At 45.1% G+C, this 27,688-nt stretch overlaps 1 protein-coding gene across 3 annotated transcripts; it reads right to left on the bottom strand.

Moving 5' to 3' along the window:
• Positions 1-756: 756 nt before the first annotated feature.
• LOC106571146 (serine/threonine-protein phosphatase 4 regulatory subunit 3) lies at positions 757-27,688 on the bottom strand. Of its 3 annotated transcripts, none has more exons than XM_014143878.3 (15): positions 26,383-27,688; positions 25,851-25,906; positions 25,643-25,741; positions 24,690-25,310; positions 20,751-20,828; positions 20,413-20,529; positions 19,486-19,602; positions 14,379-14,510; positions 13,993-14,095; positions 13,544-13,702; positions 8,903-9,072; positions 5,867-6,009; positions 3,556-3,764; positions 3,055-3,269; positions 757-2,019 (listed from the first exon to the last, which is right to left on the bottom strand). In XM_014143878.3, the coding sequence occupies exons 1-15, from the start codon at positions 26,522-26,524 to the stop codon at positions 1,900-1,902; spliced, it is 2,481 nt and encodes an 826-aa protein (XP_013999353.1). In that variant the 5' UTR covers positions 26,525-27,688; the 3' UTR covers positions 757-1,899. The 3 variants fall into 3 exon arrangements, with proteins under 3 accessions (XP_013999353.1, XP_013999350.1, XP_013999352.1); XM_014143875.3 differs by having other exon boundaries at positions 26,374-27,687; XM_014143877.3 differs by having other exon boundaries at positions 5,867-6,006; positions 26,374-27,685.

The following is a 27,688-nucleotide window of genomic DNA, read 5'->3' as shown; positions in this document are numbered from 1 at the left end:
AAAACAATGGACTTCAACAAAGACCCACAAAAGGACTTCAACAAAGACCCACAAAGGACTTCAACAAAGACCCACAAAGGACTTCAACAAAGACCCACAAAGGACTTCAACACATAATGAGTAGCTAAGACCAGAAAGGACAACCTTCCACCTCCCAAAGACCCCCAGTATAACTTTTCCAAGTGGACTGGCACGTCTTGTGTGATGCGAGGGCACCACCTGGAGGAGAAGTTGAATGTGTGCTCTAACTGAGGTTTACCCATGTCAATATTTAGAACTGGTAATTGATGAGTTCAGCTTCAAACTATTACAAAATTGTCAGAAATAGTTTTAAAGGCATAAAAAGTTCCCATTCACAATATTCCACTAGACTTTTCAACATCAGTTTTGGTCCTATATTTATATTTTTAATCCCCGCCCCCGTCCCCGCAGGAGGCCTTTTGCCAGGCCGTCATTGTAACTAAGAATTTGTTAACTGACCGGCCTAGTTAAATAAAAGTTAAATAAATAAATGAAAAATAAAATCCCCCCCAAAAATGTTTGAGGTGTCAGGTGACAAAGCAGCTAGAGAACATTTAAACATGAGCCTAGTCCCAGCTCTGTTCGCTTTGCCAACTCCTGTGGTCATTGTCAAACCCCTATAGGAGTTGGCAAGACGGCACAAACAGATCTGGGACTAGGCTACAGCAACATAGGAGTGCAGAGATAACACAATTCAGCCTTGCGAGTCGCTTCACAAAAGGTTGTAGGACATCATACAGCAAAGATAATTTTTAATGGTCCCAAATATTTCTGAACAACTAAGTATACACTTATGTAAAAGAAAACAACAAAAAAAAGAGAAGATATGACAAAATTGATCACATCTACAATTCCACTCAATCTTTAATCAAGACGGGATTACAAATTCTTTTTCCCAAAAAATCTGCAGTTTCAAAGGGCAAAAAAAGGGTCAAACTAGCTCAACCTACTGAGGTCTTTAAAAACCTGTTCAAGAGCGACTGAAAATGTCCTGAACATGTAAAGGCTGGGTTGTTTACAAAAACAGGAGAGAGGGAGAGAGAGAGAGTGTGAGAGAGAGAAAGAGAGTAAAAAGACAAAATAAGAAACCGCTGTCTTTTTTCTAATCAAGAGGAAGAAATTCCCTCTGAGCGACGACAATGACATCATCAAAATGAAAAACAGACAGCATTTTCGCCGCACCGGTGTCTGCCGTCTCCCGTCTGGTCATAGAAACTAACTTCTTTAAAAAACAACGTAAAAACAACAAAAAAACGGAGAGAGAAAAAGGGGGGAAATGTAGCGAAGGGAGGAGACAGAAAAAAAGGAGCTGGGTGAAGGAGGAGTCAGCGTAGGGGGTGAGTGGTGGTTCTGCGTCCGGATTGGCCGGCCCCATTTTGGGGGTCGTTGCGATGTCCTTCCCTGAGTGGGGGGGTTGGGGGTGGGGCAGTGGGTCATGGTCTGAGCCAGCAAGCTCTTTGGGGTTTTAGTTTGTATGTGAGTGTGTGTGTGGATAAATGTGTCTATTTTTCCGGTATTTTATCTTTGTTGAATTATAAATCGTCAGTCCGCCCCTTTTATCTGACGGTAATATCGGAGATAGTCATTTCTCCACGCCTTCCTCTCTCGTCCATTCGTTCGCTGCGTTCGCTCCTAGCTCTGCGGCCTCCCGATTGGCACTTGTATATTGGGATTAGTCCGAGGAGACGCGTTTCCATTCATAGTCCGCTCCTCAACAAGAGCCCCATTAAAAAAACCAAGGGGGTGAAGTCATTGATGGTTTTAACAGTTTTTGTTAGTTTCTGTGCCTATCGTGGGATCGGTGGGAAATAGTCTGGCGCTCGGAGCGAGAGAGAACAACAACATTAACTTTTTTTTATTTTATTATTATTATTATTTTTAGGAGCTCAGCTTGGACTTCTTGGACAGGGGAGGAGTCTCCTCTTTACTCTCGCCGCTCACGTCCTCTTCGTCTTCCTCGTCGTCGTCGGGGTAGTCCACCAGCCCCACCAGACCTCCCTGAGAGAGCGAGAGATGGCGAGAGAAAGCGAGAGATGGCGAGAGAAAGCGAGAGATGGCGAGAGAAAGCGAGAGATGGAGAGAGAAAGCGAGAGATGGAGAGAGAAAGCGAGAGATGGCGAGAGATGGCGAGAGATGGAGAGAGAAAGCGAGAGATGGCGAGAGATGGAGAGAGAAAGCGAGAGATGGAGAGAGAAAGCGAGAGATGGAGAGAGAAAGCGAGAGATGGAGAGAGAAAGCGAGAGATGGAGAGAGAAAGCGAGAGAAGGGGGAGAGATAATTCATCTATTCAGATCTGATCCGGGGGCCACATCAGGACCGCAAGCTACTTCCTTGGGGCCCACAGACTGATATCTGATTCCCATCCAGAGAACTTATTCCCTATTGGAACAATTACATTTATTACTATCGCATATTACAGGCCACATATCTTTGGAGTAACCATAGACCACCTACAAAACAATCTACACCAAGGGCGCAACAACTCAAACCACTAACATAGAATGCTGGCAAATATGTTAATGAACCCCCAACAGCACACAAATAATATTTTGCACAATGTGGGCATTACTCAAAATGGCCAACTATAACAGCAGCAAGATGGGTGTTTGAGACTCCGGCATCAGACTGTGCAAAGCTAGCATACACCGCACCTGCTAATTTGGGGTAAATTGACTACTGGGAAAAGTCAGCGGTTGTTGGTAATGGCTCTGTAAACAAACCCAAAGTGTGGATTGCAGTCTGTCCTTCTCCAGACTGCGTTCAAGGTAAGGAAACAAATGTCAATTTTCTACTATGGGTAAACTATCCCTGTCTTCTGTAAGACCTAAAGTACTAAAACACCCCCCAGCCCCTAAAACAAATCACCCCATTACTAGTCACAGAACGAAGACAACTGACAAACTGGCAGGGTTACCTGGCCTTGTCCAATAAGACATTTTCATTTTCCATCAGGAAACATTTGAAATGGTTTCTGTTCTTACGTGCCTTAATGAACACAACTCAGGTCCCCGTGGGGTAGGTACTACTACCCACCTTTGTGGTGACTGCTGTCGGGGGCGAGCCCTTGGCCCCTGACCCTGGTGATCCTGGGGAGCCTGGCGAGCCGGGGTGCAACGAGGCGGAGGGAGGCGGGCTGGACAGGCTGGTCTTGGTAGTGGAGCCGGAGAAGGACAGCTTGAAGCTGGGGCTTTGGCGGCCCGACAGACTACTGGACTTGCCCAGAACTTCCTTTTCGTCTGAGTCTTTCACTGTGTGGTGGAGAGACCGAGATACAGACAGTTGTAGGCAGTCAGTTTGACCATTTTTAAAGACACAACTTACTTTGTTCTCAGTACATAGAGTATATCAGCTACTTTCGAATGCATGAGATGCGCTTAAATTTTGTTAACTCAGAGTAACAGAACCAATTGAATAATCCCAAAAGTACAAATTCCAAGCTAATCCACGTGTACCTAAAAACTGTATTTCACATAACTGGCCTGGGTCAAATACATGTTTTGCCAGGAATTCATGCATTCTTTCCCTGCAACTTACGTTTCTTCCTCTCCATGAACTTGCTGATGGGGTCCATGAGGTCTTCGTTCTCGCCGCCGCTAGTTTTGGTGGTCTTGTTGTCCGAGGGGGGCACCACCGCCTCGCCATCCTCCAGCTCGTCCTCGTCCGCGTTGAACCACATCTCCTCGTCGTCATCCAACGTCCGCGCGTCCCGGCGGAACCTGTGGTTCCTCAGGATCGACCTCATGCTGTGTGAGGGGAGGTGACCAACGGTTAAACCTGACCATGACTGTAGAGTTTATTGACAGATACATAATGAATAGCAATCAATAAAGAACCGGCAGATTCCAAACTGTAAAAATGTTAAAACTATTGGTAAAGTCAATAGTGGAGGGGCATAAATATAGCAGCCCCCCATCCACTTATCACAAATTCCTCATTTGTTAAGTTCTCCGTATTGTACAGTGCTCTCTGTTACTCTTTTCTTGTATGGTCATTAGCAAAATATGCATGATCCCAATTCTAGATCCAAGATGGCGGCAACTTGAAAAAAAGAAAAAGATTGTGCTGATTTGTTGACACATTGTACCATGTCGCGTGTAGTAGTTTAAACAGTCAGTGGGTAGCGCTAAAACAATCACATATCTGAACTCTGACATCTTTATCAACGTTTGACATTAGATCGAGTCAAAAGATCACAGCTCTAGCCAATGGGAATCCTTCAAAGCCAAAGACAACCACTCTCTCACCCTGTAGCTAACGGTAGTCATTCCCAAACAACCACTCCCTCACCCTGTAGCTAACGGTAGTCATTCCCAAACAACCACTCCCTCACCCTGTAGCTAACGGTAGTCATTCCCAAACAACCACTGACTCACCCTTGTTTGGTAGTCATTCCCAAACAACCACTCCCTCACCCTGTAGCTAACGGTAGTCATTCCCAAACAACCACTGACTCACCCTTGTTTGGTAGTCATTCCCAAACAACCACTGACTCACCCTGTAGCTAACGGTAGTCATTCCCAAACAACCACTGACTCACCCTGTAGCTAACGGTAGTCATTCCCAAACAACCACTGACTCACCCTGTAGCTAACGGTAATCATTCCCAAACAACCACTGACTCACCCTGTAGCTAACGGTAGTCATTCCCAAACAACCACTCACTCACCCTGTAGCTAACGGTAGTCATTCCCAAACAACCACTGACTCACCCTGTAGCTAACGGTAGTCATTCCCAAACAACCACTCCCTCACCCTGTAGCTAACGGTAGTCATTCCCAAACAACCACTGACTCACCCTTGTTTGGTAGTCATTCCCAAACAACCACTCCCTCACCCTGTAGCTAACGGTAGTCATTCCCAAACAACCACTGACTCACCCTTGTTTGGTAGTCATTCCCAAACAACCACTGACTCACCCTGTAGCTAACGGTAGTCATTCCCAAACAACCACTGACTCACCCTGTAGCTAACGGTAGTCATTCCCAAACAACCACTGACTCACCCTGTAGCTAACGGTAGTCATTCCCAAACAACCACTGACTCACCCTGTAGCTAACGGTAGTCATTCCCAAACAACCACTCACTCACCCTGTAGCTAACGGTAGTCATTCCCAAACAACCACTGACTCACCCTGTAGCTAACGGTAGTCATTCCCAAACAACCACTGACTCACCCTGTAGCTAACGGTAGTCATTCCCAAACAACCACTCCCTCACCCTGTAGCTAACGGTAGTCATTCCCAAACAACCACTCCCTCACCCTGTAGCTAACGGTAGTCATTCCCAAACAACCACTCCCTCACCCTGTAGCTAACGGTAGTCATTCCCAAACAACCACTCACTCACCCTGTAGCTAACGGTAGTCATTCCCAAACAACCACTGACTCACCCTGTAGCTAACGGTAGTCATTCCCAAACAACCACTGACTCACCCTGTAGCTAACGGTAGTCATTCCCAAACAACCACTCACTCACCCTGTAGCTAACGGTAGTCATTCCCAAACAACCACTGACTCACCCTGTAGCTAACGGTAGTCATTCCCAAACAACCACAGCTAGAATGACCACCAGCAACTCCAAACATCACTAGCAGAATTTTGATTCCACCGTCCTTCCATCCATTCAATCATTCATCCATCCACCCACCCACCCACCCACCCACCTTCCATCTATCCATCCCCCTCCCACCATCTTACAGTCTATATGTTCCCAGAGGGGGAAATCCATTTGCACCACATAGTAAAAACAATTGACACATGACAAACATATACAAAAACAATATTACCTGTCCAGTTTGGGGTTGTCAATATATTACCTGTCCAGTTTGGGGTTGTCAATATATTACCTGTCCAGTTTGGGGTTGTCCTGCCTCTCCCTCTGCTGTTCGTAGCGCAGCTTCAGTCCTTTAAAGGTCTGCACATAGTTCACGTCCTCCAGAGCCTTCCAGTAGTTCTCCACTATGTGGGCCGTCAGGGACTTCACATCCTCCTGGGGGGAACGGGAGAGTATAAAGGGAGAAAGAGAGAGAGGGAGGAAGGGAGAGGAGGAAGGGGGGAGGGAGGCAGGGAGGGATGGGAATAGGGAGAACGTACCAGTCTTGTTTAATACAATGTCCTGTGTCATGTATATATACGCACATTAGTATGTGGACTCTAATACAATTTGTGAATTCGGCTATTTCCAGCCACACCTGTTGCTGACTGGTGTATAAAAATCGAGCACACAGCCATGACATCTCCATAGACAAACATTGGCAGTAGAATGACCTTACTGACTTTCAACGTGGCACCGTCATAGGATGCCACCTTTCCAACAACTCACAGTTCATCAAATTTCTGCCCTGCAAGAGCTGTCCCGGTCAACTCTAAGTGCTGTTATTATGAAGTGGAAACGTTTAGGAGCAACATCTGCTCAGCCGCGAAGTGGTAGGCCACACAAGCCCACAGAACGGGACCACCGAGTATGGAACGCGTAGAGCGTAGAAATTGTCTGTCCTCGTTCGCGACACTCACTACTGAGTTCCAAACTGCCTCTGGAAGCAGCAACAGCACAAGAACTGTTCGTCTGCAGCCTCATTAAATAGGTTTTCTTGGCCGAGCAACCGCACACAAGCCTAAGATCACCAAGTGTAATGCCAAGCGTCGGGGCTGGAGTGGTGTACAGTTCAAACATTGGACTATGGAGCAGTGGAAACGCGTCCTCTGGAGTGATGAATCAAGCATCACCATCTGGAAGTCCGATGGACAAATCTAGGTTTGGTGGGTTCCAGCAAAATCCCACACCATCAGACCTCCTCCTCCATGCTTCAGGGTGAGAACGACACATGCGGAGAACACCCGTTCACCTACTCTGCGTCTCACAAGACACGGCGGTTGGAACCAAAAATCTCAAATTTGGACTCATCAGACCAAAGGACAGATTAACACCAGTCTAATGTCCATTGCTCGTGTTTCTTGGACAAGCAAGTCTCTTCTTATTATTGGTGTCCTTTAGTAATGGTTTCTTTGCAGCAATTCGAGCATGAAGGCCTGATTCACGCAGTCTCCTCTGAACAATTGATGTTGAAATGCGTCTGTTAGTTGACCTCTGTGAAGCATTCATTCAGACTGCAATCTGAAGTGCAGTTAACTTTAATGAACTTATCCTCTGCAGCAGAGGTAACTCTGGTTCTTCCTTTCCTGTGGCGGTCCTCATGACAGCCAGTTTCATCATAGCGATTGATGGTTTTTGCGACCACTTGAAGAAACTTTCAAAGTTGTTGAAAATTTTCAGATTGACTGACCTTCATGTCTTAAAGTAATGATGGACTGTCGTTTCTCTTCGCTTATTTGAGCTGTTATTGCCATAATATGGAATTGGCCTTTTACCAAATAGCCCTATCTTCTGTATACCACCCCTACCTTGTCACAACACAACTGATTGGCTCAAATGCATTCAGATGGAAATAAATTCCACAAATTAACTTTTAACAAGGCACACCTGTTAATTGAAATGCATTCCAGCTGACTAACTCATGAAGCTGGTTGAGAGAATGCCAAGAGTCTGCAAAGCTGTCATCAAGGCAAAGGGTGGCTACTTTGAAGAATCTCAAATATAAACACTTTTTTAGGTTAATACATGATTCCATGTCTGTTATTTCATCATTTTGATGTCTTCACAATTAATCTACAATGTAGAAAATAGTTTAAAAAAAAAAATATATATATATATATATATAAAACCTGGAATGATTAAGTGTGTCCTAACTTTTGATTGGTACTGTATATAGATAACATTTTGTGCACAAATCTGTTTACATCCCTGTTGGTGAGCATCTCTCCTTTGCCAAGATAATCCATCAACCTGGCATATTAAGAAGATGACTAAACAGCATGATCATTAAACAGGTGCGCCTTGTGCTGGAGAAAATAAAAGGCCACTAAAATGTGAGGTTGTCACACGACACAATGCCACAGATGCCTCAAGTTTGGATGGAGCGTGCAATTGACATGCTGACTGCAGGAATGTCCACTAGAGCTGATGTCAGAGAATTGAATGTTAATTTCTCTATCATAAGCCACCTGACCACATGTAACCACACCAGCCCAAGAGCACACCGGCTTCTTCACCTGCGGTATCGTCTGAGACCAGCCACCCGGAAAGTGCACACTGTCAGAAACTCCCTTTGGGAAGCTCATCTGCATGCTCGTCATCCTCACCAGGGTCTTGAGTGCCCCACGGTGGCAGTGGGGTTTCGGTTTGGACTGGCATAAGCTACGGACAACGAATTGCAATTTTATCGATGGCAATTGCATTTTATTGATGGCAATTTGAATGCACAGAGATACTGTGAAAAAATCCTGAGGCCCATAGTCGTGCCATTTATCCGCCGCCATCACCTCATGTTTCAGCATGATAATGCACGGCTCCTTGTCTCAAGGGTCTGTACACAATTCCTGGAAGCTGAAAATGTCCCAGTTCTTCCATGGCCTGCATACTCCCCAGACATGTCACCCATTCAACATGTTTGGGATGCTCTGGATCGACGTGTACGACAGCGTGTTCCAGTTCCCACCAATATCCAGTAACTTCACACAGCCATTGAAGTGGAGTAGGACAACATTCCACAATCAACAGCCTGATCAACTCTATGCGAAGGAGATGTCTCACGCTGCATGAGGCAAATGGTGGTCACACCAGATACTGACTGTTTTTCTGATCCACGCCCCTACTTTTCTATTTTTAAAGGTATCTGTGATCAACAGATGCATATCTGTATTCCCAGTCATGTGAAATCCAAAAATAAGGGCCTAATTACTTTCTTTCAGTGTATATATTCGAAAATTACAATAAAAAGTTACATCACAAAAAGATGAGACATCGGAAGCGGAAAAATACTCACCACGCGGACATACTCAAACATCTCTATGATGGCTGAGTTCATGAGGTTGTAGCGTGCGCCATTGTTGAGGAAGGCCTTGACCACGGGCTCAAAGAGAAAGTTCCTTATGATGTAGCGGTTGTAGAACTCGTCCTTCAGACCAATGATCCGCCGCATGAAGCGCAGCGCGCCTGGAGGAGAGAGAGAAGGTGGTGGAGGAGAGAGAAAGAGCGAGAGAGGGTGGAGGAGAGAGAGCGAGAGAGCGGGCGGTGGAGGAGGAGCGAGCGCGGTGGAGGAGGAGCGAGCGAGAGAGGGCGGAGGAGGAGCGAGCGAGCGAGAGAGGGCGGAGGAGGAGAGAGAGAGAGAGAGAGGGCGGAGGAGGAGAGAGCGGGTGGTGGAGGAGAGCGGGTGGTGGAGGAGAGCGGGTGGTGGAGGAGAGCGGGAGAGAGGGTGGTGGAGGAGAGCGAGAGAGAGGGTGGTGGAGGAGAGCGAGCGAGCGAGCGAGAGGGTGGTGGAGGAGGAGAGAGAGAGGGTGGTGGAGGAGGAGAGAGAGAGGGAGGTGGAGGAGGAGAGAGAGGGAGGTGGAGGAGGAGAGAGAGAGGGTGGTGGAGGAGGGGAGAGAGAGAGAGGGTGGTGGAGGAGGGGAGAGAGAGAGAGGGTGGTGGAGGAGGGGAGAGAGAGAGAGGGTGGTGGAGGAGGGGAGAGAGAGAGAGGGTGGTGGAGGAGGGGGAGAGAGAGAGGGTGGTGGAGTAGGGGCGAGAGAGAGAGGGTGGTGGAGGAGGGGCGAGAGAGAGAGGGTGGTGGAGGAGGGGAGAGAGAGAGAGAGAGGGTGGTGGAGGAGGGGAGAGAGAGAGAGAGAGGGTGGTGGAGGAGGGGAGAGAGAGAGAGAGAGGGTGGTGGAGGAGGGGAGAGAGAGAGAGAGAGGGTGGTGGAGGAGGGGAGAGAGAGAGAGGGTGGTGGAGGAGGGGAGAGAGAGAGGGTGGTGGAGGAGGGGAGAGAAAGAGAGGGTGGTGGAGGAGAGAGAGAGGGTGGTGGAGGAGAGAGAGAGGGTGGTGGAGGAGAGAGAGAGGGTGGTGGAGGAGAGAGAGAGGGTGGTGGAGGAGAGAGAGAGGGTGGTGGAGGAGAGAGAGAGGGTGGTGGAGGAGAGAGAGAGGGTGGTGGAGGAGAGAGAGAGGGTGGTGGAGGAGAGAGAGAGGGTGGTGGAGGAGAGAGAGAGGGTGGTGGAGGAGAGAGAGGGAGGGTGGTGGAGGAGAGAGAGGGAGGGTGGTGGAGGAGAGAGAGAGGGTGGTGGAGGAGAGAGGGTGGTGGAGGAGAGAGAGAGGGTGGTGGAGGAGGAGAGAAGAACACGAGAGAGAGGGTGGTGGAGGAGGAGAGAAGAACACGAGAGAGAGAGAGAGGGTGGTGGAGGAGGAGAGAAGAACGAGAGAGAGAGAGGGAGGAGGAGGAGAAAGAGAGGGTGGAGGAGGAGAAAGAGAGGGTGGAGGAGGAGAAAGAGAGGGTGGAGGAGGAAAGCATGAGAGGAAGTGTCAGCACTGTGTGACAATATAGCTTCCGTCCCTGTCTGTCCAAAGCAGAGTTAGATCCAGAGACTCCGCACAACACCTGCCACCCAAAGCCAGCCGTGCTAGCTGACAAGCCAAGAGACTAGTCTATCATGTTGACTTATGTCTATGGGAAGGTGACGTCAATTGAACGATGGCAGTTACTACAATCGCTAGATACAAACTAGCTAGTGATTTCACATCAGCTACAGTGAATTTGGAAAGTATTCAGACCCCTTCCCTTTTTCGACATGCTGTTACATTACAGCCTTATTCTAAAAAAGGATTAAACTAAATTGTGCAAACCCACAGTTTCCTCAGCTATCCGGGTGGCTGGTCTCAGACGATACAGCAGGTGAAGCCAGAAAATGTATTTAATCCATTTTAGAATAAGGCTGTAACATAAGAAATGTGGAAAAAGGAAAGGGGTCTGAATACTTTCCACATGCACTGTAACACTCAGGGGGAAGGGATCTGATGTAGGCTGAAGCATGGGCTTGGTCCCTCTGTATTTACCCCATTGGACAACATCCTGACTCATCTTATTATTTTATTATAAATATATAAATTATCATTATTCACTAAAAAAAAAGGTTGATTATTTTGGTTTCTACTACAAAGTAGGGCAACGTCATTGCCGGTTGTAACCACATTTGTAAAACGATGCCATTCTAGCAATTGAAGGAGTAGAGAAATAAACATGGCGGCAATGGAAAACTGGGATCACCCTCTTTATTAACAAAGGCCAAAACGACTTTCAAAATGCATATGCAAAAACTGCTTTCGAAAGTGTTTTCCTGTGATTGCATTAAGAATTGCTGTGCATTGACTTCATGTCAGAATACATGTTTCCCTCCCTATGACTCCTGCAAATGCCATCTCCTCATTAGTTATACCCACGTGGGTGACTGAAAGACGAACGAAGTCAGTGGCGGTAATGCACCTAATTTATGAAAGTTGCCAATCGCAATATAACGTCGAGAAGAAAAAGCCTGGAAGGAGGAGAGATGTCTAGAAACGATTCGGTTGACCGTTTTATGTGTGGATTAATTGGCAGAGTAGAGAACCTTGTGCATTTCAGGTAAAATAACAACTCAATGTTTTTATCCCAGGACAAACTAGCTAGCAACAGCAAGCTAGCTAAAAAGGACAAATTAGCTAGCAAGTGCAAGCTAGCTAGCTAAATTGCCATAAATGTTTAATGCATTCGACCTGTCCCCAAATTAATGTAATTGGTTCAGAGTTTGTTTTGATATTTTAACCTGCGTGTCGTGATCGCGTTTGGTGTAGGGGGACAAAATACATTTACGCACGATGGCTCACGGCGCATCCGGTTTGGGTTCCTTGTCAGGGATGCAAACTGCTGAGGGCCCAAAATGGTGGACCTTTTTTTTTTTTGCACTGAAACATGCGAAAAATCCCTGCTAGCAGGAAATGCAGGTTTAACTAACTAAACAACAAAGAATATGATCCACATGATCAGTCTCTGTGTGTAAAATAAAAAGTGGTTAATGTGAACCTAACTCACAGCTAAAAAATGTAAAGAAAGCAATCTAAATGTTATTTGTTACCTAGATTTTACTGCAAATGAGAAAAAACTATACAGTAATAGTGCAGTTAGCCATGACAGCCTTTATAATAGAATGCTTGTTACCATGACAGCCTTTATAATAGAATGCTTGTTACCATGACGGCCTTTATAATACAATGCTTGTTACCATGACGGCCTTTATAATAGAATGTTTGTTACCATGACGGCCTTTATAATAGAATGCTTGTTACCATGACAGCCTTTATAATACACTGCTTGTTACCATGACGGCCTTTATAATACACTGCTTGTTACCATGACGGCCTTTATAATACAATGCTTGTCACCATGACGGCCTTTATAATACAATGCTTGTTACCGTGACGGCCTTTTTAATAGAATGCTTGTGACCACACACACATAAATATTGCACTTGGGAAAAAAACATCTTAAAGTAGTAATATAATGAAACAAACAGGCATTATATTGTTGCTCTATTATAGTGGCCACTATAGTAGACATCGATCAAGTGCACAAGGCTATGTGTTCAAAAATAACGTTCACTGAGTTAAAAAAAATGATAATCCCCCCTCATTAATAATATGACGTGTTACTGTCACATTCAACACAACAAAAGCAATATCTTTGGGCTACACATTACTACATTGTACACTTTCTGCCTGTGGACATCTGTTCTACAATGTGCCAGCAGAGCATGATACCCTTTGTTGGCATAATTGATCTCTTTCAGGCAGATAGTACACCTGGCATACTCCTTTTATCCACTGTATTGAAAAAATGAGAGAGGGAAAGTGTGCGGTGTTCCTTTCACCTCTCCATCTTAAGCCAGGCCCAGCTCCAGCTACACTTTAACCCTGAATCCACTTGTTTAACAATCAACACCTCCTTTTCACCTAATTCTCACATTCTGAAAATTAGCCACATACAGTAGAGGTAAAACATTAGTTAACAGATTTGATCAGATGAGTTGGCTAATGTTGCTCAACATTTCTCTGGCTAGCTAATGGAGATCCAGCTAGCAAGATACTTAATGATAATACTTGTTCCACAACACTTTCTCCCTCAACTCAAACTTTCCAAATGCCAGTAGTTTTTCGGTTAAAGCTCATGAAGTACGCTTCATCACCTTCTCACCCTCATCTCCGTGGTCAGGCTTCTCACCTAACGTTACCTCTTCGTTATCTTTCAGGGGACGCGCTGGTGTAACTGACAAGCTGCCTTTCCAGAGCGCTAGCTGATGCTGTAACTAGTAAGTTGGTTGTCTCTTCTCTCTTCAGTCGGGTGCTGCGCTGCATTCTTTTGTTATGTGAACAATTGGCTGAGCCTTCGATACAGCCAGTATTGCTCCAAACGCGCATCACTCGATCTCCCCTCCCTCCCTCCCAAACTTTGCTCATCGGATGTACACGAATCACGTAGGTCACCTATTTTGGATTCAAAACGGCATATTTCACCTAAAGGTGACTAGTTTGCATCCCTGAACAGTGAACTTTAACCCCTGACTATACGGTGTATGTATGTATGTATGTATGTATGTATGTGATATATATATATATATAGGGGACTCACAAAGGGCCAGGAAGGCGTGCTGCGAGGCGGTGAGCACCAGGACACGGCGTAAGACGTCCTTGTTGATGATGTAGTTCTTGATGTGGTAGGTGTGGTGCTCCACGCAGAACGTCAGCAGCTCCAGGATCAGAGCCAGCAGCTGAGACGTCTGGAAGTCATCTGGGGGGGTTCATAATTATCATAAAGCACTCACACACATACAGTACAGTGGCTCATATGGTGAGCGCGTGTGCGTGTGTGTGGGGGTAAGATTGGTGTTCATTCACTCACACATACAGTAGCTTATCTCAGGTGAGCGTGCCTGTACATATAACTTTCAGTGAATGTGTCCTTCCTCATGATAATCAGAGAACTCACATTACAGTGGGCCATGGACAGGTCAAAAATAATGTCATCTTTGCACACACACACACACACACACACGTGCGCACAGGGGATTGATGACTCACCTTTGCTGAGTTTGTCGTCTGTGGTGTTGGCCAGTAGAGGAGCAGAGAGGATGTGCATGCAGTGCTTGTAGAAGAAGCTTAGGAACTCAGTCTTCTCAGTTTTCTGCAGGAGGACCAGATACAAACTGAGTTACAAACACTCCCAAGTAAAAAACAAAGCTTCAACAAAACACAGGAGATCTACACCAGGGATTAGACGAGAGAGAGGCCTGATCTCCGGACGAGAGGAGAGAGGTGTGAGAAGGAGCTAGACCTTCGTTGGCGATGACCAGCATGTTCCCGCGTGAGGGTTGTTAGCTCAGGGTGAGAGGTGTAAGGTAGGGTGAGAGGTGTAAGGTAGGGTGAGAGGTGTAAGGTAGGGTGAGAGGTTAAGACGCTCTACTCACGTTGGCGGTAGCCAGCATGTTCTCAGGGTCCACCAGGGTGCGCAGCAGGCCCATCAGCTGCACGGCGCCGCCCAGCTCGGGGTCCGTGTCACAGATCATGTGCTCGATGATCAGGTTGATCAGCAGAATGTCCTGGGAGAGACACGGTGGGAGATACAAGAGAGACTTTAGACAGACACCATTAGCACTGCTCCCCCTAGGGACAGATCTGGGATCAGCTTCCCCTCCCCCAAACCTAACCATTAGTGGGGGGAAATGCAAAACTGACCCAAGATCAGCGTCTAGAGGCAATATTACCACTAGCACTCATGCTACCTTTAAAAACACATAGGCGACTCAAAGAACGTCAGACCGGATGATGTGAAAACCTGTTGACTACCGTACGTTGCTTGGCAGTTTGCCTGGCTGGCTGATTTGAAGAACATGCTAGCTTAGCAACATCCAAAATTCCAAACTGAACAAATATGGCACTTTGAACATCCAAACTTCCTAGCTACACTGTAGGTGATGTTGCTAAACATATCCTGATAGACATTAAAATGAGCCTAGTTATTGTTTTAGTTAGTCTTCATGACTAGTCTTATGCTAACAGAAGGCAAAAGGTTCAACCTTTTAGGCATCATTGTCTCATTGCAAACAATGACATCAGGTGTCGTCCTGGCATGATGAGTCGCCTATGTGAACGCAGCATCATGCACAATGGTGGCGTTCCAGGTCATTTTTATTGCAGTCAAGCTGTGCAGATTACCAAAGGATTCAAGATCACAAAGCCTGGAACGTCTCAGGAATCTCATTGATGGGACATAAGCCTAGAAATATTCTGAAATGCACAGCAGCGCGACAGCAAAAACGACAACCTGGAGCGTCACCCCTCACAATGTTCCAACCAGTGGTTGGAACCGGTTCAGGGAACATAACCGAAAACCGGAAAATAACAACATTGAGGAACGAAACAGAACCGAAAGTGATCTCTAGTGTTCCGGAACAGTCCGTTATTTTGGTTGTTTCATATTTGTACCATTTCGATAGTCCATAACTGTGAGGTTAGCATCTCGGATGTCCTACTAAGGGAAATGCAGGGGTGTATTCATTAGACAAAAAACGTAGCAAATTCAGTTCCAAACGTTTTGCAAAGGAAACAGCTTAAACCAAAGGGAAAGCATTTTTTGCAATGACAACGAGAGTTTCTATTGGACAAATTCAGGTACTGTTGAAGTTGGAAGTTCACATACACCTTTGCCAAATACATTTAAACTCAGTTTTTCACAATACCTGACATTTAATCATAGTAAAAATTCTCTGTCTTAGGTCAGTTAGGATCACCACATTATTTTAAGAATGTGAAATGTCAGAATAATAGTAGAGAGAATGATTCATTTCAGCTTTCACTTCATTCAGCACATTCCCAGTGGGTCAGAAGTTTACATACACTCAATTAGTATTTGGTAGCATTGCCTTTAAATTGTTTAATTTGGGTCAAATATTTCGGGTAGCCTTCCACAAGCTTCCCACAATAAATTGGATGAATTTTGGCCCATTCCTCCTGACAGAGCTGGTGTAACGGAGTCTGGTTTGTATGCCTCCTTGCTCACACACACCTTTTCAGTTCTGCCCACAAATTTTCTATGGGACTGAGGTCAGGGCTTTGTGATGGCAACTAAAATACCTTGACTTTGTTGTCCTTAAGCCATTTTGCCACAACTTTGGAAGTATGCTTGGGGTCATTGTCCATTTGGAAGACCCATTAGCGACCAAGCTTTAACTTCCTGACTGAGGTCTTGAGATGTTGCTTCAATATATCCACATACATTTCCTCCCTCATGATGCCATCTATTTTGTGAAGTACACCAGTCCCTCCTGCAGCAAAGCACCCCCACAACATGATGCTGCCACCCCCGTGCTTCACGGTTAGGATGGTGTTCTTCAGCTTGCAAGTCTCCCCCTTTTTCCTCCAAACATAACGATGGTCATTATAGCCAAACAGTTCTATTTTTGTTTCATCAGACCAGAGGACATTTCTCCAAAAAGTACAATCTTCGTCCCCATGTGCAGCTGCAAACCGTAGTCTGGCTTTTTCATGACGGTTTTGGAGCAGTGCCTTCTTCCTTGCCGAGCGGCCTTTCAGGTTATGTCGATATAGGACTCATTTAACTGTGGATATAGATACTTTTGTTTCTGTTTCCTCCAGCATCTTCACAAGGTCCTTTGCTGTTGTTCTGGGATTGATTTGCACTTTTTGCACCAAAGTACGTTCATCTCTAGAAAACAGAACGCTTCTCCTTCCTGAGCGGTATGACGGCTGCGTGGTCCCATGGTGTTTATACTTGCATACTATTGTTTGTACAGATGAACGTGGCACCTTCAGGCATTTGGAAATTGCTCCCAAGGATGAACATTTCTTTTGATTTTCTCATGATGTCAAGCAAAGAGGCACTGAGTTTGAAGGTAGGCCTTGAAATACACCCACAGGTACACCTCCAATTGACTCAAATTATGTCAATTAGCCTATCAGAAGCTTCTAAAGCCATGACATTTTCTGGAATTTTCCAAGCTGTTTAAAGGCACAGTCAACTTAGTGTATGTAAACTTCTGACCCACTGGAATTGTGATACAGTGAATTATAAGTGAAATAATCTGTCTGCAAACAATTGTTGGAAAAATTACTTTTGTCATGCACGAAGTCGATGTCCTAACCAACTTACCAAAACTATAGTTTGTTAACAAGAAATTTGTGGAGTGGTTGAAAAACAAGTTTAATGACTCCAACCTACCGTAAATTCCGGACTATAAGCCGCAACGTTTTTCCCAGCTTTGAACCTCGCGGCTTAAACAATGACGCGGCTAATATATGGATTTTTACCGCTTTCAAATTTTTTTCTCTCCAAAAAAACACATTCTGTGACGTACTCAGTTTTTTGGCGGCATGAAGCTTTCATTAGACCAATGAAATTGCAGAACGGGTTAACCTGTTAGGGCTAGGGGGCAGTATTTACACGGCCGGATAAAAAACGTACCCGAGAAACTGCCCAGAAACTAGAATATGCATATAATTATTGGCTTTGGATAGAAAACACCCTAAAGTTTCTAAAACTGTTTGAATGGTGTCTGTGAGTATAACAGAACTCATATGGCAGGCAAAAACCTGAGAAGATTCCTTGCAGGAAGTGGCCTGTCTGACAAGTTCTTGTTCTTCTTGACTCTCTTTATTGAAAACTGAGGATCTTTGCTGTAATGTGACACTTCCTACGGCTCCCATAGACTCTCAGAACCCGGGAAAAAGCTGAATGATGTAATTCCAGCCCCTGGCTGAAAAACATTTGTTAAGTGGTCTATCAGAGGACAATCAGACTGTGGCGCGTGCACGAGACGACCCCATGTTTTTATTTTCTCTCTCTTTGTACTAAAACACAGATTCCCGGTCGGAATATTATCGCTTTTTTACGAGAAAAATGGCATAAAAATTTATTTTAAACAGCGGTTGACATGCTTTGAAGTACGGTAATGGAATATTTAGATTTTTTTTGTCACGAAACGCGTCGGGCGCGTCACCCTTCTTTACCCTTTCGGATAGTGTCTTGAACGCACGAACAAAACGCCGCTATTTGGATATAACTATGGATTATTTTGAACCAAACCAACATTTGTTATTGAAGTAGAAGTCCTGGGAGTGCATTCTGACGAAGAACAGCAAAGGTAATAACATTTTTCTTATAGTAAATCTGACTTTGGTGAGGGCTAAACTTGGTGGGTGTCTAAATAGCTAGCCCTATGATGCCGGGCTATCTACTTAGAATATTGCAAAATGTGCTTTCACCGAAAAGCTATTTTAAAATGGGACATAGCGAGTGCATAGAGGAGTTCTGTATCTATAATTCTTAAAATAATTATGTTTTTTGTCAACGTTTATCGTGAGTAATTTAGTAAATTCACCGGAAGTTTGCGGGGGGTATGATAGTTCTGAACGTCACATGCTAATGTAAAAAGCTGGTTTTTGATATAAATATGAACTTGATTGAACAAAATATGCATGTATTGTATAACATAATGTCCTAAGATTGTCATCTGATGAAGATCATCAAAGGTTAGTGCTGCATTTAGCTGTGGTTTGGGTTTATGTGACATTATATGCTAGCTTGAAAAATAGGTGTCTGATTATTTCTGGCTGGGTACTCTGCTGACATAATCTAATGTTTTGCTTTCGTTGTAAAGCCTTTTTGAAATCGGACAGTGTGGTTAGATTAACGAGAGTCTTGAAAAAAAAAAATGTATGAAATGTATGCATTTACTACTGTAAGTCGCTCTGGATAAGAGCGTCTGCTAAATGACTAAAATGTAAATGTAAATGTCTTTAAAATGGTGTAAAATAGTCATATGTTTGAGAAATTGAAGTAATAGCATTTCTAAGGTATTTGAATAACGCGCCACGGGATTCCACTGGCTGTTATGTAGGTGGGACGAAATCGTCCCACTGGCCCTAGAGAAGTTAAGGTCAAACGACTTTTTTGTTTACTGTTTAGATTAAATCGAGCGCTCTCAAACTTCCCATCATTCTGATTACGGAAGTCATTTTGTCACCCTCATCATGGCAAAGACACGGAGAAATGCATATGATGCAGCTTTCAAGTTGAAGGCGATTGATCTGGCTGTTGGAAAAGGGAATAGAGCTGCTGCACGGGAGCTTGGTCTTAATGAGTCGATGATAAGACGTTGGAAACAGCAGCGTGAGGAATTGACTCAGTGCAAAAAGACAACTAAAGCTTACTGCTAATTTTTTATTTTTTGTTACAAGCCGTGTTTCATTAAAGCCTATTTATTTTTGTTACAAGCCGTGTTTCGTTAAACCCTGTGTAAAGTTAATTTGTTTCAATGTACCGCTAGGCACCTGCGGCTTATAGACATGTGCGGCTTATTTATGTTCAAAATAATATATATATTTTTTAATTCAGTGGGTGCGGCTTATATTCAGGTGCGCTTAATAGTCCGGAAATTACGGTAAGTGTATGTAAAATTCCAACTTCAACTGTAGGTCCCTCCCCGCTTAATTGTGTTTGCTTATGTTTGGTTCATATTAAAACACATCCCTGGTATAGGTGAGAGCTGTACTCACGTCATCGTTCTGCTGGGACTCCTGCATGACAAACTCTCGTACCATAGAAGGGTTGTACTCCACCAGATAGGAGAAGATATCGGTGGCCGCGCCGCGCACCTGCACATCATCCATCCCCTGATGGCACGCACACACACACGACATCAGTCACAGAACACAATGGAATAGAATACTACGGAGTAGAACAGAATAGAATAACAACTTCATAAGTAGATAGTCAAGGAAAAAAACAGCTGAATTTGTTAGTAATTGTTAAAGGCGTATGGCACCTTAATACGCTGGTCAAAAAAGATCAGTGAAATGCTTGAGCGGTATTTGATTTAGTTTGCCTGGTCAAATGGAACGCCTCCAAACGTTATTTTACCATTTCTGACCCTGACGCCCAAGCTTAATTAACTGAATGTTGACTGATTTTATTCCAGTGTCATACACCTATTGGTGGCCAGTTCACATGGGCTTATAAGTAACACTATTATTTCTTTATGTGCACAAAGTACAAAACTAAAATTACATGATCGCTAAATACTGCACAATTTAAACACCTCAGCAATCCCCTTTTCACCAAAACATGTGTAAATATTGTACTATAAATTGGGCCTTACTGTATTATAGTGATGTTAAAATGTTTATTCTGTTCTACTGAGACATTTACTTTATGTTCCTATTATTATTTATTATTGTTGTTGCATTGTCCAGAAGGAACCTGCAAGTAAGCATTTCATTGGACGGTGTATGCCATACATACAACTAATAAAACTTAAAAACGTGCACACAGACCATAATCTTGGCAAGAACAGCTGCCATTTTGTCACATTTTACAAACAATACATTTCTTCTTCTCCCCAAGACTATGAAAATAAAATCCTCAAACACTTTCAAGTATTTGTCGTGTATGACCCAGGTCTGGAGTGCTGTGTGGGCTCTCACCAGTACCACCTCTAGTGCAGGGAGAATGCCCATGTTCGACAGCGTCTTGAAGAAGGCTTCTCTGTTTTGAGGTTGTAACGTTTGGGAGAAGGCGCAGAACTCCTTTAGGAAGTTTACCTGTGGGGAAGACAACTTCATGTTAGCCAATGACTACTATACAATGTGTGAGAAAAGTGGAAATAATTGTCAATTTTGTCCAAATAAACTATTGTGCTTGATTCACATTATAAGACCAGGCCAAGCCAAGCCCTACCGGCCTGGTAATGCGACCTAGTTTGGTCGGGCCCATAGTGGGAGTCCGGCATTAGTTGCGTCTGTGCTGATGTCAGTTGGCGTACCAGTTCGTATCGCTTGTCGTCGTCTGTGGCCTCGTCTGTGAGCTGTGCAAAGAGGTCTGTCAGGAACTTCTCATCGTCCTGACCGTGAAGGAAAGAAAAACAAAAGAACAAAGAATGAGCAGGAGGATAACGGCATAAGGTTTTACACGGAAACAGACCTGTCCGTTTTTGAGTTTGACTCCCAAATGGCTATGGTTGGAGAGGGGTAAGCTGATCGTAGATCTGTGCCTATGAAGGCAATTTGTATCTGAAGCTTGCATGGTCAATAGGTCTGCTGATGTTTAGCTGTCCCACCATGACGTGTTTACCCTGGGGTTGTTTCAATAGGCACGAAACGAGAGAACATTTTTCCAAAAAGAGGAAGTACTACCGGTCCTTGTCCAATAGGAACACTCATTTGAACTTTTAGTTGAAAAACATTTGAACTTAACAACCCTGACTCACCGTAAGAGGAAGTTGAAAACCGTTTCCTAGATAAAGGACCTTTATGAGAAGTCCTTATTAGTGATGGGGGGGATGATTGTTACATATCGGCATATTTATTTATTTGACTTATATTGCAATATAAATGTTTTCATTAATCACAATATTTTTTTGCGCTAGTGGGCAGTACCTGTGACAAAACTCTGTTTCCTTCTAGAGCACGTTCTCCTCTTTTTAAAATGATGAGCCAACATGTTGTTTTCAGCACTTATTTCCATGACTGATCAAAACCTAGTTTTGGAATGGCTCTCGCTTATCCCTCTGCAGCAGACATATAGTGAGCAATATGTTTGGAACATTTAAAATAGCAGAGTTGAAATACATTTAGATTTGTAATATACTGAAAAAAATATTTAAAAAAATGCAACATGCAACAATTTCACCGATTTTTACTGAGTTACAGTTCATATAAGGAAATCAGTCAATTGAAATAAATTCATTATACCCTAATCTATAGATTTATCACGACTAGGAATACAGATATGCATTGTTTTATCACAGAAGAAAAAACAGTCAGTATCTGGTATGACCACCATTTGCCTCAAGCAGTTTGACATCTCCTTTGCATAGAGTTGATCAGGCTGTTGATTGTGGCCTGTGGAATGTTGTCCCACTACTCTTCAATGGTTGTGCGAAGTTGATGGATATTGGCGGGAACTGGAATGCGCTGTCATACATACCGGTCCTGAACATCCCAAACATGCTCAATGGGTCACATGTCTGGTGAGCACGCATGACATGGAAGAACTGGGATAATTACAACTTTGAGGAATTGTGTACAGATCCTTGCGGCATGAGGCCGTGCATTATCATGCTGAAACATAAGGTGATGACGGCAGATTAATGGCACGACTATGGGCCTCAGGATCTTATCACGGCATCTCTGTGCATTCAAATTGCCATCGATAAAATGTAATAGTGTTTGTTGTCCGTAGCTTATGCCTGCCCACACCATAACCCCACTATGGGGCACTCTGTTCACAACGTTGACATCAGCAAACCACTCGCCCCCACGACACCATACACGTGGTCTGCAGTAGTGAGGCCAGTTGGACATACTGGCAAATTCTCTAAAACGACGTTGGAGGTGGCTTATGGTAGAGAAATGAAATCAATTCTCTGGCAAAAGATCTGGTGGACATTCCTACAGTCAGCATGCCAATTGCACGCTCCCTCAAAACATATGTGGCATTGAGTTATGACAAAACTTAAGTGGCCTTTTATTTTCCCCAGCACAAGGTGCACCTGTGTAATGATAATGCTGTTTAATCAGCTTCTTGATATGCCACACCTGTCAGGCTCACTAGTGTATGGACAATATCTGGGATCTTCTATTTCAACTCATAAAACATGGGTCCAACACTTTAATATTGCGTTTATATTTTTGTTCCGTATACATATTGTATCAGCATCTAAGTAATTCCTAGTCACAACATTTTTACCATAGTTAGCCAAGTTTCAGAGTCAGCCAATTAACTTTTCTTATTGGACAAGCCCAGCTAGTCCCTCGCTGCTTCAGTCTGCTTTCTTCACTTTGGTGCCTGATTAACACAGCCCATGTCTGTCCGTTTCCCCCCACACAGCATAACTTGTTTACAAAACACTCTGCCGTTTCCACGGAGACTACCGTACATAAACAAGGTGTGGAGTTGACAGTGCAAAAACCATAATGTCACTTGCCCATAAAAGCAGCCAATCATTGACCATGGGTACAGCACATACAAGACAAACTAAAAAGCACATGCTTCCTTTATAGTGAGAACACACAGCAGTTATTTATACTACACTTTATCTGGTGTTTCTGTACTGATACAAAGGCTGACCATTTATTTTAGTTCCAAGCGGTGGGGTTAGGGCCCGGCTGAGCAAGCGGTGGGGTTAGGGCCCGGCTGAGCAAGCGGTGGGGTTAGGGCCCGGCTGACCAAGCGGTGGGGTTAGGGCCCGGCTGAGCAAGCGGTGGGGTTAGGGCCCGGCTGACCAAGCGGTGGGGTTAGGGCCCGGCTGACCAAGCGGTGGGGTTAGGGCCAGGCTGACCAAGCGGTGGGGTTAGGGCCCGGCTGACCAAGCGGTGGGGTTAGGGCCCGGCTGACCAAGCGGTGGGGTTAGGGCCCGGCTGACCAAGCGGTGGGGTTAGGGCCCGGCTGACCAAGCGGTGGGGTTAGGGCCCGGCTGACCAAGCGGTGGGGTTAGGGCCAGGCTGACCAAGCGGTGGGGTTAGGGCCAGGCTGACCAAGCGGTGGGGTTAGGGCCCGGCTGACCAAGCGGTGGGGTTAGGGCCAGGCTGACCAAGCGGTGGGGTTAGGGCCAGGCTGACCAAGCGGTGGGGTTAGGGCCAGGCTGACCAAGCGGTGGGGTTAGGGCCAGGCTGACCAAGCGGTGGGGTTAGGGCCAGGCTGACCAAGCGGTGGGGTTAGGGCCAGGCTGACCAAGCGGTGGGGTTAGGGCCAGGCTGACCAAGCGGTGGGGTTAGGGCCAGGCTGACCAAGCGGTGGGGTTAGGGGCAGGAGTATAAACCTGGCCAGAGAAAACTCTGGGTTCTAGGTACGGTTCGCAAGGGTTTATATAGCCTGGGTACCAGTCTCTTTACTAGCTAATCCACTTCCTGTACTCCATGTCAGACTGGCCTTTCTGCCATCATCAAATACGAACACTATCAATAATGAGCTTGAGGAGATCACCCTCACAGTTATCGTCCAATCAAAACGATTATGCAAATATTGGAACACTACCACTTTTTCTCTCCACAGAACATGTTGGTATCTGGTTGCTAAGCAATGGTTTGTTTGTCCAGATGAAACCAGTCTGTCAAAAGTTTCTAGCTCACATCTAAATGCATAACGCAATTCAAACAACAAAATGCCTTAAAATATAGCAACTTGCCTAGCTAACAGCTAAATGTTTATTTTTGACTTTGTTATAAATTATAATTCTATTTGAGGCTCCACATGTCATCATGGAAAATATTCAATGTTATTTCCAACAACCAATGAGCAACTCTGCTGTAAATCCAGCACATACTGAATGTTGAGATTGCCAAATAAACGGGCCTTTCGGCAATGACAAGGAGTGGAACGTTAGCGACTGGTACTCAGACTGGGGTTTATATGGCTATCATAAGAAAAACTAAAACGGAAATAAAAACCAAAACACAGAAATCGCTGACATTTCACCATTACAGCACGCTCCCCATGTGTACACCTGCATGTGTGTGTGTAGCGCCTTACTCTGGCCTATGTTGTCCTGACTGTGGCCACTTAATTCAAATCAAAATCAAATGTTATTTGTCACATCCTTGGTAAACAACAGGTGCAGACTAACAGTGAAATGCTTACTTACGGTACAACAATGCAGAGATAAAATGTTACTAATTATAGAAAAAGTAAGGAGGAATAAATACAAAACATTTTAATGTTAACTGTGCATGCTGGTGCCCTCCCTGTGTCCCCACAGACTCACCTGCAGCATGCCCACGATCTCCACCTTGTTGAAGAAGATGAACGAGTGCAACGTGGAAAGCATGTTCTCTTCGAACACCGACGGCGTGGGCAGCACCATGTCCTGGATGTACTGCACCCGGTACGTCTGGTGGATCTTGGCGCGCAGCTCGGGGTCGCCGATGGGGATCACCTCCTTGAAGCGGGCAGTCTTGGTGAGGAAGTCACGGTGGCGCCGCGGCGCAGCCCCCAGCACCGGGTCGTGCTCCAGGCAGCCAATCACGTCCATGATGCACTCCTCGGAGAACATGACCTCGAACAGGGCCGTGCGGTTCAGCAGGAAAATACCCTTGACAATCTCGTAGAGGTGGTGGAGGCCGTCGGCGTTCTCCAGGTCCTCGCACTGGCGGAAGAGCTCCAGGAGCTTGCGGATGTAGCCCTCGTTCTCCACAGCCAGGGCCAGTTTCTCACGGCGTAAGGGCGAGGGGAGGGAGGAGGCCACAAGTTCGGCGAGCTCCTCGAGGCGGCCCAGCTCACAGGGTGGGAGCTCGAGCCCCGGGGAGGACATGTCGTCGAAGCGCTCCTCCTCCGACTCGTCCACCAGCTCTTGGGTGATGTCCACCGACGGGTCCTTGCCCTGGACCTGGTAGAGATGGGACAGAAACACGGGAGTAAACATCATATGAACAAACCAATGAGTTATAACACCACAACATTAGGGACAGAACAGAGAGAAACATGAGTCAAAACACAACACATGAAGGCATTAGTTATACATAAACATGCATGCGCTAACCTTTAAACCATACTTAGAAATGTAGAAAATTCAATTATCTCACATTAAGTGAGTGCTAAACATATAATTATACTTGATTATTAAGGGATTTTGGGCTTCTAGCCACAAGACAATAGAGTTGAGTATGTTCCACCTTCATCTTATACTCACACGCAAACAGAGAAGAAAAGTGGGATTACCTGACAGATTTTCTCCCAGATCTCATCGCAGCCGGCCTTCTCCTGGAAGCTGAGGGCCAGGTCATAGTTCTCAGCCTCCGACCATACTATCAACGTGTCCTGATGGAAAGAGACAAAACAGCACTATTACTATCATAAATACGCTGTTAGAATAAGACAGGAGACATTACGCTAACATTCAAGTGTCTTCGTCTAGCAAGTGACTCACCTGTTGTTTCTGGTAGGCTGTGTTTGGGTTTATCTTCGACTCCAGCAGCAGGGAACCTGGGGGTGTGAAGAAACACAAAGTGAGTTAGCGATAACACCAAAAACTAACATGCAGTATCTCGGCCCCTCTTTGGGTGGCTGTGGGGACAGTGTGATTATGTAACTGTAAGGCAATGACACACCGTTTAGACCGAGCTGCGTTTACAACAGGGGCCTGGCTGAGATGGGGCATGATATTCCATGATCACTTCTAGCTATGTATTTGTATCTTTTAGTGCACATAGTATGAGGATTCAGGGTCAGTGACTTGTATTGAACTCAAGGGCTCAATGGACCACCCACTAATTAGATATCAGGCTCCTCTTTTGACTTTCTTCATAATAGTACACAAAAACGAGGCTACGTAGTTTGTTTACAGATAGCTAGCTAGGTGTTATCAACAACATCGTGACATGATCAGAACAAAGAGTATAGTAATCAATCAATGGTTGTGAGTATTAGTGAGAGTATAACAATACTTTTACCTGACTCACCATCGCTCTCCGCTCGCACCAGCAGAGACATGCCTTTCAGCCGCTCTACATAGCCAGAGGAGACGTGTCCGGTGCCGCGGTCGTCCCATTGTCTGTCCTCGTTGAGCGTATAAACTTTGACTCGGCGGCGGGTGTCCGTCATCTTGGCAGGTGGTCGTGACCGCTTTCCCCCAGCCGACTTCTGTTTACCTCGCGCCGCAACGCGCCAACTCTACCGACTGCCTAGTATGGTGGTTGTGTGTATCAACTACCGTAGATCCACTTAGTCAGTAGATTTCAAAAACTAGATTAACTAGCTAGTTATCGCAGGTCGCTATGTGTAGCTTGCTACAGATGCTAGCTGGCTTCCACAAAACTTGTCTCGCGCAGACCAAAAAGCCTACGACGCGTCCGTTCGCGCTGTCTAACAGATCAGTTAGCTAGCTACCTACACATTCTCCTTCAGAAACTAGCTACACAAACAGTACAACCATAGACCAAATAATACGTATATAAACTAGGTTCGAATGGGAAACATTCAGTGTAATATTATGGCTATGTTAGAGGACTTCAGCTATAGTACACTGAGATAATTGCTGTATGCTAGCTAGCTAGCTAGCTATCTACCGGAGCTAACTAGCTAGCACGTTAGCTAGCTAGTCGGCTAACTGCCTTGCTACATTCAACATCTTATGAAAACAGTACATTATTATACATCGACAAATACCATGCACCGGTTACATTATTGCCCGTTTACGAACCGCAAACAGTGTCGTTAAATGTAGCCCGACGTTTCCGATCAGCTATACGGCTTTCTATAATACGTTAGCTGCTAGCTATTTCTTTCCCAAGTGTTCCGCCATGTTCTGGCTCTGGGCCGCGGAGAAATCCGTCTCTCTCCTCACTGGGTGTCCTTGCATTTCAAAATGAGGCAGACCATCAAGCTGTAATCGTATAACTCCCCCCAATGTTATGTTTCACATACTAACATTATTTGTCATTCATTTCCATCATATACTGCTTATCTAGATAATTGTTAACTACAGCCCCTGTGACCATTCAGCCATCTTGGGTCCCTTCAGAAAGTCAGTACGGGGTTTCCAGCACAGCAACAACAGGGCAGCACAATAGTATCCAGCTGCAGCCCCGCAGTAGCCTGTCACAAAACTAGCCTGTCACTAAAACCAATACCATCGACAGGCCGTGGTTAATCCCTAGCACAAACATGTTAACTTTTTCTTTCCTCCTTTCCTAACTTCGAGGAAAGGGTGGTAGGGATGGAAAGGAATCTAGAAAAGGAGGTAAGGAAGTTAGGAAAGGAAGCTAG

Source organism: Salmo salar, chromosome 15, assembly GCF_965601325.2.
Source record: "Salmo salar chromosome 15, fSalSal1, whole genome shotgun sequence".
NCBI lineage: Eukaryota > Metazoa > Chordata > Actinopteri > Salmoniformes > Salmonidae > Salmo > Salmo salar.
The sequence above is the reverse complement of the archived record's forward strand: the minus strand, read 5'-3'. Positions and strand labels throughout refer to the sequence as shown.

What these genes read in the sequence shown, in the direction of transcription:
- LOC106571146 (XM_014143875.3), bottom strand. Translation starts at nt 26,524, where the DNA reads ATGACGGACACCCGCCGCCGAGTCAAAGTTTATACGCTCAACGAGGAC. An exon ending in GCACGCCTTCCTGGCCCTTT is followed by an intron (nt 9,073 to 13,543) that starts GTGAGTCCCCTA and finishes TCTCTCCTCCAG; the next exon opens with GCGCGCTGCGCTTCATGCGG. An exon ending in TGTTTGAGTATGTCCGCGTG is followed by an intron (nt 6,010 to 8,902) that starts GTGAGTATTTTT and finishes CGTTCCCCCCAG; the next exon opens with GAGGATGTGAAGTCCCTGAC.